Source organism: Oryzias latipes, chromosome 7 (genome assembly GCF_002234675.1).
Source record: "Oryzias latipes chromosome 7, ASM223467v1".
Taxonomy (NCBI): Eukaryota; Metazoa; Chordata; class Actinopteri; order Beloniformes; family Adrianichthyidae; genus Oryzias; species Oryzias latipes.
The window spans coordinates 32,923,704-32,940,946 of NC_019865.2; the positions used below are offsets into that span (position 1 = coordinate 32,923,704).

At 43.5% G+C, this 17,243-nt stretch overlaps 1 protein-coding gene across 3 annotated transcripts in view; it reads left to right on the top strand.

The window, feature by feature from the left end:
• prkcz (protein kinase C zeta) overlaps positions 1 to 17,243 on the top strand; it is a 105,283-nt gene that overhangs the window by 57,698 nt on the left and 30,342 nt on the right. For all 3 annotated transcript variants that reach the window (XM_023957084.1, XM_023957085.1, XM_023957086.1), the window contains 4 exons: positions 8,176 to 8,307; positions 8,749 to 8,839; positions 11,822 to 11,877; positions 11,962 to 12,156. In XM_023957084.1, coding sequence (XP_023812852.1) covers positions 8,176 to 8,307; positions 8,749 to 8,839; positions 11,822 to 11,877; positions 11,962 to 12,156 — 474 coding nt within the window. The remainder of the gene's footprint in view (positions 1 to 8,175; positions 8,308 to 8,748; positions 8,840 to 11,821; positions 11,878 to 11,961; positions 12,157 to 17,243) is intronic.

Genomic DNA, 17,243 nt, shown 5'->3' on the forward strand with positions numbered 1-17,243 from the left:
TCCTGCCAGCGATGTCATAACAGAGACAACTTTACTCCCCCCCCCTGAAGAAATCTAGACCTGAGATGCAACAGTCCAGACCATCATGGACGTACACTGACATGTAGATTAGAGTCACCACAGAACCTAATGTCTCAATGTCTGTCATCATTCTTATGACCATAGAGCAGGGGTCGGGAACCTATGGCTCGCGAGCCATATATGGCTCTTTTGATGGTCACATGTGGCTCGCAGACAAATCTTTAATTATACTTTTTTTTTTATCATTAGTCCAGTCCTTCTCGGGCGCGATGCGATGCTAGAGGCGCAAAGTAGTAGCGGTGCTTAGAGAGAGAAATCTGCGCCAGCGCTATCAGTTACTATTATCTATTATTTCACAGAGTTTGTACCAGCTGGAAACCTGTGAATTGACGTGCATAAAACTACGCGCTCCCGTCTCTGAGAAAGAGCGCGCAGATGCGGAGACGGGATGTGTGAGGGAGAAAGCAGAGGGTGGGGGTGAGGGGTTGTGGGGACAGCAGGTGAATCGCGCAGGGATTGTAAAAACGTAAAACCCGCTGCCTGTCACCCACTGCGGCGTGTGAGTGTGTGTTTGGCTCCCCGTCTGCATGTGATCAGTCTGTCTCACATCTACAAAACATTCAGACCTACGATGACGTTTAAAGTCTCAACGCCTGCATGAAGCAGAAACTCACCACGGATCAACCAGACTAGACCATCAGCAAAACTACCACGAGAAATACTCATCATTTATTAGCAACAGAATAACAATGTTATTAAAAAGAATCCACAGACTTATTGTACTTTAAAAATGTTGAAATTAAATCAAATGCACACATTCATTTATATATTTAGTTTTAAACAAATTGTCGCGGACTGAGTTGGGTGGCTGTTGGGCCGCGTTAAAAGTTCTGGAGTTCATTGAACGCGTCAAGCAGAGATCTGATTGGCTCTCAGTTCTGTCGCTCAGCCTGTTGTTAGGTAGTTTGGACCAATGGGGTTCAGCTATGGGCCGAATAAGGGAAATGGGAGGGCTGCAGCGGGAGCAGGGGAATATAAAGTTGGGAGAAGCGCTCTCGTCTCGGCGGGAGAGATTCAGGAGTTGCTGAATGAATTGAACGGCGTTTGTTGCGGTCTGCAGTAATCGGAATAAAGAACTTTAAAAGAGGTTAAGTCTCCGTGCCTCAGTGTGGGGAAGGGACACTAAATTATTGTATGGCTCTTTCGAAATTACATTTCAAAATATGTGGCATTTATGGCTCTCTTGGCCAAAAAGGTTCCCGACCCCTGCCATAGAGCTTTTCCTCTCCCGTCACGTTTTAGCCAGGTTTTAATTGGAATAGCATTACTGTTGTATCTACGCATCATCAGTATGTAACGCTAACCTGTCTCACATGGGTCTGAACCCACAACACCTTCAGTAGTGTCAGTATCCTCTAAGTTTGGTTCTGATCTGATGTCATGTGAGGAAGTGCACCAGGACAGGAATAGTCCAGCCTCTAGGCTGTGCTGTGAACTGAGGTCCGACAGACAGTTTGAGAGAATCATTAGAGCCACAAAAGTCTGTCATTGTTAATTTAAACAATGACATCTGGTCTTCAGCAGGACAACCGTCCACATTCTGTAAGGTTGGGCCGTCCATCCTGGTCCTGAAGATACACCACCCACCTGTTTTCTACTGACTCCACTCTTTAACCCCCCCCCCCCACACACACACACACACACACTGCAGCAGAAAAGCTGTATTTGTTCTGATCAGTCAACAGCTGCGGTCACAAGGACAAAAGTAATCAGAGTAAACGCCTGATCAGAATAAAAATGTGTCATGTAAACACGCCGTTCAGAATCCTCTGCTCCAATCAGACTCATCTGCATCAAAGTTTCTCTCTGATGGAGATAGGTGGGTTATTGATCCGATGGTGTTGCATAGAAACAGTTTATTCTGATCGTGGGTCACTGCTGCTCTGGTTTACGTCATGCATAGACGGTGTGGCTCCAGAGGAGGCTTTGGAGCACGAACAGGACCGGTCGCCCGCTCCACCCGTGTGAACCACGTCTCTGAGCAGAACAGCTGGACTCGTAGCTTCGTGTTTGCAGGCAGGGGAGGTGCTTTGTTACGGACTGCGGTCCGGAGGAGGCTTCAGACTGCAGTCTGGGTGTCCCGGTAAAACAGTCTCCAAGCAGAGGAGCGGCTTTGGGACGGTGTGTGAGCTAACAGAGGTGGATTTTCTAAGCAGAAACGCTGCACGGCCTTGAGAAACCATGTAAACAATCACGTAAATTTGTGTTTCCAATCGTGTCAAGCAAAAATAAAGACTGATGTTATTCCCACATATTAACGTGCAGCAAAGATGCAGATTGCAGCATTGACTGCATGGATTTGAACTACAACCACAGCTAAATGTTGTCGTTGGCACGTATTACACCAAATACTAACCCTTCTTATGGCCCTGTTCCGCCAAGGAAAGAAGCACAGATTAAAAAAATGATCAGCAAACAGGCCCTGATAATAATCACAACAATAATAAAAACCTGTTTAGTTGAAGGTTAGTTTGTTTTCAGAGGTGAAGCAGCACGGCGTGTCCCTTTGAAGATGATTTAGTGGATGAAGAAGCTCAGATAAAACGTTTTCCACCATGAGAGGGTGATAAGACCACATATGGATGTTGGAAAGATAAACTTTTTACATTGATCTAACTTAATTATTTGCTTCAGTTAAGATAAATCATTGATTTTTTTTGTTAAGTCAGTTTAAAAATAACACGTAGTTTTCAGACAGTTATTTTACTTTCATTCAAATTAATTCAATCAAGTAGGTGTAACTTTGGTGCTGCTGTTAGATCGGCACCGCAAGGGATTGTGGGATACCATTCCCTTTGCCTGTCTGGATGGATTTGGGTTAAGTGTGGGTTTTTGTCCAAATGTGTTTAGTTGTTTAGCTGTTTTACTGTGTTATGCTGAGTTATCTTGTCCAACTGTGCTTATGTCTCTGCACCATGAGGGAGAGGATGATGAGTTCATATCGCACCCCTACCATCAAGCGATGTAATGACAATGACAAACAATTCCTAGCTGAATTAATGCACTTTGTGCATATTATTTCGTTCTTTTTATTTTTATACAAATGAGAATATCTGCCGGCTCAAACTTAGACACATGAGAGTTCAAGAATTATAATTTATTAAGATGGAAAAAATCTTAATTGAATTGGAGTAATATGACATTTAGTTAGATAAATACGTAAATTTGAGTTGTATAAACAATTATTGATTTTTATAGACGTAAGAAATTAGGTTGAATAAATGTAACTCAATTATTTGTTACCAATAGAAGTAATTCATTAAATTTGCAAAATTGGATAAGTTATATATACAGTAAAACCTTTGTTTACGTTCCAAAAAGAACCTGTGATAGGCGAAATCCATGAAGTAGAAACCTTAATTTTTTTTTACAATTATTATACAATTAAATACTCTATTATACATTGAAAAGAAAGAACAAACCATTTTACAGGCTCAATTTGTTTCACAAATAAAAGTACTTTAGAAACGTTTTTTTCAACAAATAATTTCTGTACTGTCAAATAATAATTTGAATCATCAATGTGAAAAGAAGGCTTCAAATTGCGGAGATTAGCCCCGCCCACTGCGACCCGAGTAATTGGATTAAATGGGAGAAAATTTAAAGTGATTATGAAAAAAATACAAAGTACAGTGGGACAAATAGTGACTCAGGTGTATTTCACTGCTCTGCAGACTGAGCCGCTGCATCCTGACTCCATATAGTAGTGATAGGCAGTTGTTGTCGCTCTTTTTCTATGGGTTTCAGAGAAACTCGAAGTTGCAGGAGAATTTGCACGTACGTAATGTAAATTTGGCGAGCTGTTTTACCTACGTGTACATATTAAACTGCAACGTTATTGACGCGTAGGTAGAGAAGAAGCGGAGTGACTTTTTAGCCAATCAGAATGCAGAACACAATGCACGATGCAAATCCGTGAAGTAGCGTAACCGTGAAAAGTAAACCGCGTTATAGCAAGGGATCACTGTATATGCGTCACAAGGAAAATGAAAATAAGATCAGAACCTCGTGCGTTTACTTTGTCTGTTCTTCTACTACAAGCAGAAACTCTTTCTTTTGATGACGCAGCCGTGTTACTTTTTTGATGGACGTATAATCTTCATACGCCGTCATTAATCTCAGACTCTGTCTCACTGAAGTGTCGCACTCTCTTTTTTTCTCCACACGTTTCCATGGTGACTCCGGAAATCGGCGATCCATTGAGAATGTCTTTATGTACCTGCTGTGCACGTGCATTAACCCAGGGTTACCAAGTCCAGCGTTATTACGCAACTCGTGTCCGGTCTTTTGGAACCGACATACCCAGAGTAAGCAAGTTCAGGAGGATTTCAGCCAGAGTTCAGGCTTAAAGTCAGGGTAGTTTAAACATGCTTCCTGGAATACCGCCCTGCTCTATGCTGAAGCTTTGTTTGTTTACAACGGAACTCAATATTTCTTCTTCTATGGTAGTTTCTGGTATTTTAGAGAGTTCTGGCATTTCTACATGATTTGTTCTGACTGAAAGTGTGATGTATGTGAACGTTTGTTATAATCAGGTTTTTCTGGGCCCATGTACACGCTTCAATTCTAATCCAATCTTTGATTGGATCAAAGATATTTTGCACACGGAACCGATGGACGTGTCAGTTTTATCCACCAACTTGTGTATGAAACACTTTGGGCAGATGAATGTGATAAATAATTAAATCTCCTTAAGAAGCTTATTCTCAGGACCACAGAGGAGGGAAAGCAACAGGAAGCTGATCCTTTAAGCTCGTGCTGTGAGCTCCCATCAAGAGGCCCCCACACCTCATCTTCCATTCTGAAGAACCAGGGGGAAAAGGGCTTTGCTTTCCTGCAGCAGACATCCCAACAAAACACGTCCAAAGTTCTGGACACCATCCAGGGAATTTCAGATCGTCAGCCAGCAGATTTGATACCTGCTCACTGCCGTTAGTTAGGCGCACCTGTGGCCAGACAAAGGCCAGAGGACCGGACCAGAATTAGCTTCATCATCATCATCAGCAGGGTAGAAATAACCTGTCTCATGACGGCCTAAAACCAGCTCCTGTTCCTTATTAATGTGTATTAATGTGATGAATTCTGCTGCACTATGACTAGAAGAGCTGACGTTTTCTCTACCTGCTGACTCTGAGCTGAATTTGATCTCACACATTCAAAGTGTCAATAAGACAGGATTTTATCATCATTGCCAGAGTCTCCCGTTCCTCTCTCTTACCAGCACAGAGATGCTGAGTCATGCTTTTATTTTAGTCTTGTAGATGAATGTAATGCCCTGCTCTCGGTTTACCCAAAAAGTATCTGTATTACAGAACTCATTGGCACGAGTTCATGCACACAGTCTGCTCTAACACAGTCTGCTCTTGGTGCGCGTGTGTGTGTCAGTCAGCAGCCGGACACACAGAGAGAGCAGTGACGTCATCGCCCCGCCTCCCCTCTGCTAATGCTTTTTCGAATTGAATATTGTGACAACTTGCGCGGGGTGGATGTTAAAATGCAAATGCAATCCCCTCTTTGCATTTTCGTTTGAATTATGACACAGAATGAGCGGTTTTAGGTATAAAATGAAAAAGCATTTTGAAATATTGCTTTTTCTTTTTAATTTTGAGTCAAAAAATGCAGCTACATTTTGAAAATTAAAAAGCATTTCTGTTAATCCATTTTAATTGTCAAATGAGACATTTCTAAATGAATTTTGGTACACATTTACCATGGAACGTCTTGAAAATGAAATGTCAAATACCATTTTTTTTTATCATTTTAATTAAGTGACAGAATAAGCTGTGTTGAAGTATAAAATGATAAAGCATTTTGAAATATTGCTTTTTCTTTTTAATTTTGAGTCAAAAAATGCAGCTTCATTTTGAAAATTAAAAAGCATTTCTATTAATCCATTTTAATGGTCAAATTAGACATTTCTAAATGAATTATGCTACACATTTACCAGAGAACTGTTTGAAAATGAAATGTCAAATACCATTTTCATTTTAATTTTAATTAAGTGACAGAATAAGCTGTGTTGAGGAAGGAAATGAAAAAGCATTTTGGTGGATTGCTTTTTCATTATATTTTTGAGTCAAAAAATGCAGCTTCATTTTGAAAATGAAAAAGCATTTCTGGTTTTGACTTTGCTTTTTATTTATGCTACATAATCGCTTCCATAGCAGAGGGCGGGAACACATTACATCTGTTTTAAAATCACTGCATTGGCTCACTTTGGTTTCAGGATTGATTTTAAGATTCTTTTAATGGTCTTGGGCCTTCTGATTTGAGTGATCTACTTTTAAAGTATGAGCCCTCGTGGACTCTGAAGTCCTCTGGTGCTGGTCTCTTGGTTGTCCTTAAGCTGAGGACATAAACTTATGGCGAGGCTTCGTTACGGTCCTCGCCTGTGGAACAGCCAGCCGGAGAACCTCAGGGCCACAGAGATTTAGGTTTTTGCTGTAATATTTGTGTTTGTTTTTGAATGTAAAGCGCTTCAAGCTGCACAATGCATGAGAAGCTCTTTTTAATAAATAAATATTGATTTGATATGATTTCTAACCCTTTAATGCCAGAGCTCCAGTGTTTACAGTGTTTTGTCTATCGTACCTTTTCCACTGTTAACGTAATTCTGCCGTGGAGAAGCGCAGAACCAGCTGTCTGATCATTTTTCTGAGTCATCTTTTAATGATGATGATGCTGTTTTCAGACAAAATCTGAATCCTGTGTCGTTTTCTAGGACATGGTTTGTGCAGAGGAGGAGCTCATGAGAAATTCACCTCTGAATTGTGGGCAGGACTGTTGGCGCGGAAGTAACCCCACGTTGATATCAGATGAAATCGTTGTTTACATTCCCTGCCACCAGCTTACAGCCCCCTCACACCCCCAAGCTGACATTACAGTGCAACAAAAATGGCAGCGATATCGTAGCTGTCCAGGAAAACAAAGACAAACACGTTTGTCTGACAGTCAGTGAATGTATCAGCATGGAGCGGAGCAGGAAGGCCAGCATACCAGCTGTTTCAAACGCCTCGCCTTAATTTGCTCTGAATTGAATCAAGAAATACTCAGAAATGCAGTTTTAATCTTAAATTCTCTTATACATGTCCTCCATATTGATAAAAAAGTTACAAGAACATGTTCAAAACAGCAACAGCAGTTCATTAATCATTATTGTTATTGTCGATTGTTAAGTTAATCATTTTCAAGTCCTTCCTGCTGATATTGACAGCAATTAAAGAGGAAAATGGCCATAGAAAAGTGTTGAGTTAAATGCAATGTGGTGAAGAAGGTGGCTGCACCAAACATTCCTGTCGGTGCAACCAGTCAAAGTTTACGTCCAGAGCCCTGCCTGTGCAACTGGAAAAGGGTTTTCATTGCAGTCAAAGTCGACACGCCTCAAAAACCGACTCCTTCAAGCACAAAAACCTGTTGAATGGTAGTTTTTTGGAAAGGGATGTGTTTCCATGAGGCAAATTTACTATCGCAAATCCACTTTGCTCAATTTCATGGTCATTTGAAGGAGGAAAAGGACCACCTTTGTGAATATCATCCTCATTTGTTCTGCCGGGTCAAACAAAAAAAAGGTAAAAGATATAAAATACTGACCACTCTGACATTTTGACCTAAAGCCCCATGTCTGTTAAGTATTAAAAAATATATTTTTTTATTGTTTTATTATTCTTGATGTGTTTCCATTATGCACATAGTGTTCTACAGCAGCTAAGAATTGTTCAATAATTTTTAAAAACCCATCTGTCATTGTTTAAGTGGTGTTTTTGTCATTTCATGACCAAATAAAACGAGGAAGGGTCATAAATGTCTGCCTGTCTGAGCTTGGCTCACTCTGGCTCATGTGTTCAGATCGGCTGGTTTCTGGGTTTGTTTCATGTTGTTCCCACTTGGATCAGTGAGTGTTCAGCTGCAGAGATGGTACCGGCATGGAGACGCTTGCTCTGAAGCTCAGCTGCGTCCAGACGGAAGTGGAAGTATCATGATGTGGGCTCATTTGTACATGCAGACATGAAGGGTGTCAGAGCAGAAAAACAGAATGCTGAGCACTAAGTCACTCTAACCTGTGTGTGTGTGTGTGCACGTGTGTGTCCCCTGCAGAAAGCCTACTGTGGCCACTGTGCTGAAAGGATATGGGGGCTGGGCACGCAGGGCTACAAGTGTATCACCTGCAAACTGCTGGTCCATAAGCGCTGCCACAGACTGCTCCCTCAGACCTGCCAGAGTCTTATGGTGAGTGCTTCAAGGCCCCGGCCTGGCTTCTGTGTTGTGTTGTCGCTTTCACAGCCGTGTGTGTCTAAGGTGAGCATGAAACCTTTCTCACAAACGGCTGCCATCACGTGAAGAGAACTGAGCCCCACATAATCAGTCTATCCAAGCTCAAAGCAAAAGACAAAGATCCAAACTTCACTCCTGAATTCAGCAGCTGTGATTAGAAAATCAATGTGTGGAGTTTGCTCTGTCCCGGGCTGCAGCTGCAAACCTGGACGTGCCGAGGCGTCCTCCATGATGGAGCTCCGGCGTTCCTGCTCTTCAGCATGCAGAAGCCGCTGTCTCCCAGAGCCCCCGCCGACGGGACGCGTCCCTCACGGCGTCAGGAGTGTGACGGCGTGAACAGATGTCTGTGTTTACGTGGAGCGGCGCCTGAGTGAAGTCTGCCAACTGTTTCCCCAGGATCCAGTCATGCCATCGCAGGAGCCGCTTTCAGATGCCCAGAGTGAGGAAGTGGACCCTCCAGCAGACGACACCGAGGACGCAGACCAGAGTGAGACTCAGCACCACAACCGCCACACTTCTGACGAGAAACCCCTAAACTTCACATGTTCAGACAGGAAGGAGGCAGGAGCTCAGAGATTCCAGCGAGTCCATTGCTCATCTCCTAAGAAAACAGTAGAGCTTTCTCCATTTCTGCTGTTTATGGATAAAATAAGCAACATATCTGACTTGTAATTATTGATCAGGATTTTTCACCTTAACTGCCAGCTAAGCGGTAAAAAGAGGCTCATGATTGATGAATTATTTGAAGGAAAACAACAAATGTGTAGCTGAACTGAGTGGGATCAATGCTGTCGGCTGAAAAAAAAATCTCAGTCTGGGTTTTACACTTTCACTCTCTTTCAAAGAAAGCCATTTTTGCTTGATTCTTTAAGAAAAATGGTTCATCAGAAAGCTGAACAATGCAGCTAAATGCTGAGGTAGAAACAGTGAGAGCTGCAAACAGCCACTGAATCTCTGATGTGTGTAGTTAATGTTTGTTCAACCATTACAGGACTGAAGGATGAAGATTAGAATCACTTATTGGCTGTGAATATTTTCACATCATCCTACTGGTGGGATTAGGTCACAGTGGTTCCCTGTCAAATGTTTTAGCTGTGAGTCGTTTTCAAAGTCAGACTGCCAGAAGCAGAAATGAAGGGACCCTTCAGCCGCCTCTCTGTGGGCTGGGAGCCCCCGCTCCTGTCAATCCATATATGGATCCCGTTTGACACGTCCCTCACACCCTCAGTATCGACCTTCTGCATGACACAGCACAACCACCAGTACACAAAACACACGCACAATACACAAACTACACAACAGCCAAAAACACACACAAGACAAAACTGTTCAAATGGAACACACAATACACAAAAGAAAATACAAGACACTCACACTAAAACACAAAATGGAAAGACACAACAACTCAAATCTTCAATGTCTCTGGGCTGCTCCCTGTGGTAGTCTCCATAGCCAATCATCTTCCTCCATCTAACCCTCTCCTCTGCATCCTCGTCACTCACACCAACCATCCTCATGTCCTCCTTCTCTACATAAACCTCCTCTTTGCTCCTCTTTCCTGGTAGCTCCAACCTCAGCATCATTTCACCAACACATCCCCGTTCCTCCCCTTTAACTTCTTCATCTGCTTCCCTGCGTTGATCTCCAGAACATCTACATGATCTGTTCCTCTGATGGATTCATTCCTGATCCATCCTGGTCCCAAAGAGAACCTCAGCATCTTCATCTCTGCTGCCTCCAGCTCTGCCTCCCGTCTCTGCATCAGAGTCTCTGAACCAACAACATGACTGCTCTCAGCTCAGTCTTCTACACTTTCCCTTTTATACTTACTGACACTTTCTAGTCACACATCACACCTGAAACCTTCCTCCACCCGTTCCAACCCTGAAATGAACACAGTACTCTGTCTTCTGTCAAGTCACATTCAGAACCCTGTAGGTGGTTAAACCCGGTCCACGACTGATGGAGGTCTGGCAGGAAAGTTCTGTCTGTGATCGATAAGGTCTTAGTTTAATGTCAGATGCTCATCCTGACATCCGGATCCAGTTACATGAGTTTGCACCCCACTTGTGGTTGCCTTAGAAACGCAAAGCAAATGCAGCACAAAATAAATATTATACAGTATAAAATACACAGAATGTGGCGGTCAGCCAAGAGCGGCGGCTGGGCCTTGGAATAAATGGATCCCATTATACTTTAATATCTTTAATTTCATTGTCCAATGGGTAGTTTATCTATCTATACCGCTTCTGCATGGCAGAAGCGAGCCAGACTGTCTTTAAGCTGCAGTTCTGATGTTTTTGTTCAGTTTTATATTGGGGGAACTGGGTGGGTGGAGGGAGGAATCTGGTGAGGGAGGGGTGCCAACTGTGTGTGATTGTCCTGTGTTTTCTGTTTTAATTAATTTTCATATTTTATGACTATTTTATTTGCTTTTATGTACAGCGTTTTGTGTTTTCAGTTGGAATGAAAGGTGCTATACAAATAAATAAAGTTTAAGGGTTTGAGTGCTCTTGCCACAGGTGGAGGACTTCAGATATCTTGGGGTCTTGTTCATGAGTGAGGGAAGATTGGAGCGTGAGATTGACAGGCGGATTGGTGCGGTGTACGCCGTTATGCGGTCTCACCCGTTGTGGTGAAGAGAGAGCTGAGCCAGAAAGCAAAGCTCTCAATGTACCAGTCAAGCTCCGTTCCAATTCTCACCTATGGTCATGAGCTCTGGGTCATGACCGAAGGAACGAGGTCCAGGGGTCCCAAATACAAGTGGCTGAAATGAGCTTCCTCCGTAGGGTGGCTGGGCGCTCCCTTAGAGATAGGGGGAGGAGCTCGATCACCCAGCGAGAGCTTGAAGTAGACCCGCTTCTCCTCCACATCCAGAGGAGCCAGTAGAGGAGGCTCAGGCATCTGGTTAGGATGCCTCCTGGACGCCTCCCTGTGGATGTGTTCCGGGCATGTCCCACTGGGCGGAGGCCCCGGGGAAGACCCAGGACATGCTGGAGAGTCTACGTCTCTCAGCTGGCTTGGGAACAACTCGCGGTCCCCCAGAGGAGCTGGAGGGAAGTCTGGGCATCTTTGCCTACACTGCTGCTCCTGGGACCCGGTCCAGATGAGCAGAAGACAATGGGTGGATGGATAGTTCTCCATTTTACTATATTTTGTCATCAAACTAGAATTTCTTATTACTTTTTCTGTATTTACCTGTATTTTTTAAAACTTTTCTTCCTTGTCTTCTGGGCTTGGTTCAGCTGTAGTTAACTTTTTGACACTTTTTTACTACCCAACCATCTGAGTGTCTGTCTGTCAAAGTGTGCATGAGTTCAGGTCATCCTGGGGGGTGGGGGTGGAGGGGCAGTTTGGTCAGTCACAGAACAACTGCTCCACAGAGCAGCCTGACAAACCAGAAGAGTTGAATCATTCTCTCTGCCTCCCTCTAGTGGCCAAAGTAAGGCATACCTTTCTGTCTCAACAGTCCCGTTTCTGCCGCACAACTGTGTGGAGGAGAAAACAGAGGATGCAGAGACGGAGGTGAGAAGCTGCTGAGATCTTTCTCTCTCTGGAAACAGCTGAAACTCCTCTGAATCTTTGCCCCTCTTTATAATTCCTCCACAGGACATCAAGGCAGTGGTTGACGGCCTGGATGGCATCAAGCTGTCACAGGGTGTGACCCTGAAGCTGAGTGACTTTGAGCTGATCCGGGTGATTGGGCGAGGGAGCTACGCCAAAGTCCTGCTGGTCCGGCTAAAGAAAAATGAGCAGGTGTTCGCCATGAAGGTGGTGAAGAAGGAGCTGGTCCACGATGACGAGGTGAGGCTTCAGCAGGCGCAGCATGAGAGGAGGAGTTACCAATGTCCAGGATGTCAAACTCTTGGACATGGATGTGTCTAAATGAGCCTCCAGCGACAGATCTGACCTCGTGATGCCGTGAAACAAACCAACTGTTTCTAGAAGTTGATGACAAGTGAGAAAATCTGAATGTCCTGCCTGCTGTGTGATTCAGCTCTACATGAGGCATCTGCCCCTGCAGGATGGAGCTCCACCCTGCTAAGCAGACTTAGAGCTCATATCCTGCTCTTTGAGGGCTCAATAATCCCAAAGGTATACGCCTTTACACAGGGGAGCAAAAGGTATTATGTCATGAGTTCTGCAGGTTCTTCCACCTCATAGCTGAGTTTTCTCTGTGTGGTTCCTCATAGAAACACCTCAACTTGGAGAGACAAAGAATCCAGAAAGTCACATCGTCTGATTTAAAAAAGCAGAAAATAACCAATGATAAACCTTTATCCCAATACTGCCTAATGTAACCGTGGTTTGAATGACAGCGATCAAAGTTCTCCTGTAATAGCCATGGTCCAGAGGTAGAGCGGTCGACCTCTGGTGGAAGATGGGAGTTTGGTTCCTGCTCATGTGCCAAAATGTTGTTGGGCAAAACTCTGAACCCTGCGTTGCTCCTGGTGGTTGGCAGCAGCATCAGTGTGTCAATGTAAAGCACTTTGAGTCTTCTAAGAAGGCAGTTGAGCGCTATATGAGTATTTAGTATCACCATTTAGATCTTCAGCAGGTTTGCAGTGAAGCTGCTATTGTGGTCCATCTTCTCCAGAGCTGTGATGTTTTGGGGCTGTGGCTGGAAAACACTGACTTTCAGCTCCCCCCACAGATTCTCTGTTGGACTGAGGTCCAGAGACTGGACAGACTCCTCCTTTCCTTCATATGGATCAGTTGTTCTGTCCTCTTTGCAGAAAATAGCCCCAGACCATGATGTTTCCACCCCCATGCTTCACAGTGGACCTGGTGTAACCCTTCTCCAAACACAGCTAGTGGCATTTACACAGAAGAGTTCCATTTTGGTTCATGTGACCTCATGACCTCCCAATCCTCCTCTGGATGACCCAGATGGTCTTTGGTGAACTTTAGACGGGTCTGGACATGTTCTGTTCAGGCAGAGAGACTTGGAGCTCTGCAGGATTCAGTCCCTAGCGTTGTAGTGTGTTCTTGATGCTAGCCTCTGTTACCTTGTGTAGTCTGGGTCATGGTGGAGAGGTGACAGTCTGCCTGTTGAACGGGTGTCTGTATTCACATTAGCAGTTTAATCAGGTGACATTAGTACAGGTAGCAGTGGAGGAGAAAAGAGCTTTTTAAAGAAGTAGGAACAGAACTATTGAGGAACAGAACTATTGCCAGTTTGTAACAAGAACACGTATTTTCTGCACCATTATGCAAAACGCTTTGATCTCTGTCACTGAATCCAGGGTTACATTATAAAGTGCTGAGGTGAACTTTTGTTAGTGAGCAAATCTCTATTTACTGCTCCATTATACTAATAGGTTAATTCAAAATCAAATGATGTGATTTCTTGGATTCTCCTTTTTCTGTTCTTTCTGTCACAGTTGAAGTCTTTCATTGATAAGCATTACAGACCAAACTCAGCTTTTAAGTGGGACAACCTGCAGAATCGATGACTAACTTCTTTTTGCCACATGGTACCAGCCGTTTTATTTCTCATGTTTGACTGCAGAAAGTTAACCAGCAGCTCCTCTGAAAACCTCTAATTAAGAATAATCTTTTCAACTGTGACAGCAAAAAGTTGTGGGGTTGGATTATTTTCTCCTATAAAGGTCTATTTCAAAATAATGGAAAGAATACAAAATATATTTCCATCGTTTATCACCTTAAAATCACAAAAAAAAACCTGAGGTCCAGAGTCTGACGCAGATCCATGTGTTGCTTTGTTAACTCTAAACACGTCTGTCCTGAAGGCATCTTCTTCCCATGATCCACTGTAGAGTCTTTGGTCCACCAGGTGGCGCCGTTGCTCCACCTGGACGGTAAACTGCCTGCCTCCTCATCCTAAGATCAGCTTCAGGTCAAGAAGGAACTGAAGAATAAAACCAGTTTGATTTCAGGATCCTGTTTCTGTGTTCACAAACGCTGCTTTAATTCCTCTGAGCATCAAAGAGCAGGCTCCGCCCCTGAAGAGCCGCACTACCAGCGTGAGGCGCGCTATGATCCCGGCTTCTCCGCATTACTCATTCTTTAAGCAGCCTGTTGACCTGAAGGAATTTTGAATCATGTGCTTTATTGTGGTGTATTGAAAAAAGTACAACAGCAATATATCCCATATATCCCAGCATGCAATTCTCCCAACCTGGACATTGTAAACACTTTGCATGAATCTTTAACTGCTTCAGCAGAAGACGCACAGACTTTGAGAAAGTGCAAAGAAGTCCTGCTGACCTTCAGAGGATTGTCCTGACTGGGTTTGACATAATCTACCTGGTGAAGGCACACGTTGAGATTTGTGTAAACAGTTTTGCTCAGGTGAAAATCACCCGGCGATAGTGCTCTAGGGTCAAGAAATAAAGAGTTGGACCATTTGAACACACTGATATTTAACAGACCAAGCAGTAGCTTAGCTTGTTCCTTCAGTTTCAAAATAAGAGTGTGTGGTTGACTGTATCAAAGGTCTTAGGCCATTAAAAGGGCAATACAAATTTCTTTACAATTGAGAGCTTGAATAAGGTCATGTTAGACCTTCAGAGCAGCAGAAACATTAACGGCTGGTAAGCTCAGTTGGCTGGGTGGAGGACTGTCATGCAGGAAACGTGGGCGAATCAGTGAAAGTTGATTCGCTGTAGCAACCCCTAAAGGGGAAAAGCCCAAAAAAAAGGTGAAGAAGAGCAGTAGAAACATTCGGGATTCTTTCCAAATACAAGTCAGTAGCTAGCTTTAGATAAGCCAAGTTTTTAGGACCAGGTGAGTTTTTTTATTCTCCAGTGGTGTATTCAGAGGATGCACAGAAGACACAATAAATGTAGCCATGATTGGGGACCAAAGCCAGGGTCTCATTGTGCTGGTCCCAAGCCCGAATAAATAGAGGGTTGTGTCAGGAAGGATATCCGACTTAAAGTAGTGGTGACAGAGGAGTTCACGGTGGAGGTGGGATTACATCAGGGATTAGCTCTGAGACGCTTCCTGTTTATAATGGTGATGGACAGACTGACAGATGAGGTTAGACAGGAATCACCATGGACTACGATGTTTGCAGATGATATTGTGATTTTTAGTGACAACAGAGAACAGGCGGAGGAGAAGCTAGGAGGTGGAGGTTTGTCCCGGAAAGGAGAGGAATGAAGGTGAGCCACAGTAAAACAGAGTACATGTGTGTAAATGAGAGGAACCCAAGTGGAAGAATGAGGTTACAGGGAGAAGAGATAAAGAAGGTGGAGGGTTTGAAGGATCTAGGGTCATCAGTCCAGAGTAATGTGTGTGGAAAAGAAGGGTAGAAACCAGTGTAGCCAGGCTGGAATGGGGGGAGAAAAGTGTCAGGTGTGATAGAATAGTTTCAGCTCAAAGTAAAGGTGTAGAAAAGTGTGGTGAGAACTGCCATGTTGTTGGACCTAGAGAGGAAAAGAAAGGAAACAGAGCTGGAGGTAGCAGAGATTAAGATGCTGAGGTTCTCTTTGGGACCAGGATGGATCAGGAATGAGGACATGAGAGGTTCAGCACATGTTAGAGGTTTTGGAGATGAAGTCAGAGGCCAGACTGAGATGGTTCAGACATGACCAGAGGAGAGACAGTGAATCTATTGGTGGAAGGATGCTGAGTCTACAGCTGCCAGGCAAGAGGTCTAGAGGAAGACCAAAGAGGAGGTTTATGGATGCAGTGAAGGAAGACATGGAGGTGCCTGGTGTTTGAGGAGAGGATGCAGAAAACAGGGTTAGATGAAGGAAGCTGATTGGCTGTGGCGACTGAAGGGAAAATGACAAAGGAAAGAAGAAGACATGGGAGACACATTAAAAGTGAAGGGACAAGAACCATTACTCCTGATCAGAACCTCAGAATCAACATTTGAACTCCAATCAGGAAAAAGAGGGTTAAAAGAGTCAAACAAAAAACCGTAGAAAGAAAAGTTTTTATCATCTCCAAAATGTTAATGATGTTCAGTTGCTGCAGAGTTTGGGGTCAACAGGTTAACAACCTTTTAGTATTTTTTGTGTGTGTGATGTTTCAAACAGTCTGACTTTGCCCTTTTATTATTAGGCAGATTTATTTAGCATGTAACATAAAGAAAGCCATCAGTCCGAGCTGAAGTCCTCCTGGCTGTGGATCAGGCAATATCCTTTTCTTTGAGAAGGTTTCTGATTTCTGCAGAGAACCAGGGAATTTTACGTCCTTTCACTCGCACTCTGTACACGGCTGAGCCTTTGTCTGCCTAGTAACAACAAGACGCTTGCTTTGATTGGGTTAGTGGGTTTTCAAGGTAATTCTTTTATTCATGCAGCTGCTTGACATAAAACCCATCTAAACAATTTACATCATTTAAAATCTGTTTGGCTTTCACTAAAGTCTTCCACTTTTAAATGATGGTTATAATTTTCTTATATTTTTGTGATATTGTTATTCATGCAGATTTGTTTATCAATAATGTTGTTGAAAGAATTTATTGAACTTTTACATTCACACATAGTCCCTTGGGATAAAATGTCTTTTCTGAAGCAGATCTGGCCGACAGGCTGTTGAAGTTTTTTTAAACTGGTTTCATCAACGAACTGATGATGGTCATTGTTAACTCTGAAAAGACTCGTCTTCCACTTGTCTCCAGTGAAGCCTTTATTTTTTACAGTTGCTGTTCACCTTTTTGGCACATCCTGTCAGGGTCGCCACAGCATCGATTCAGCTTCAACACGACGAGTATTCTTAAGGCACAGGGAGATGCCTCATTGGGAACTTGGCGAAGCCGAGCCCTGCATGCCGTCCTACACCCATCCAACTGAGCCATCCAGCCGCTTCACTTTGGTAGCTCAAAGTGAAGTCTGATAAGAAGACAGGAAGTGGACTTCCCAGATTTGATCTTTTTTTCTGTTTTGGAACAAAGCTGGAAGACTTTGATCATT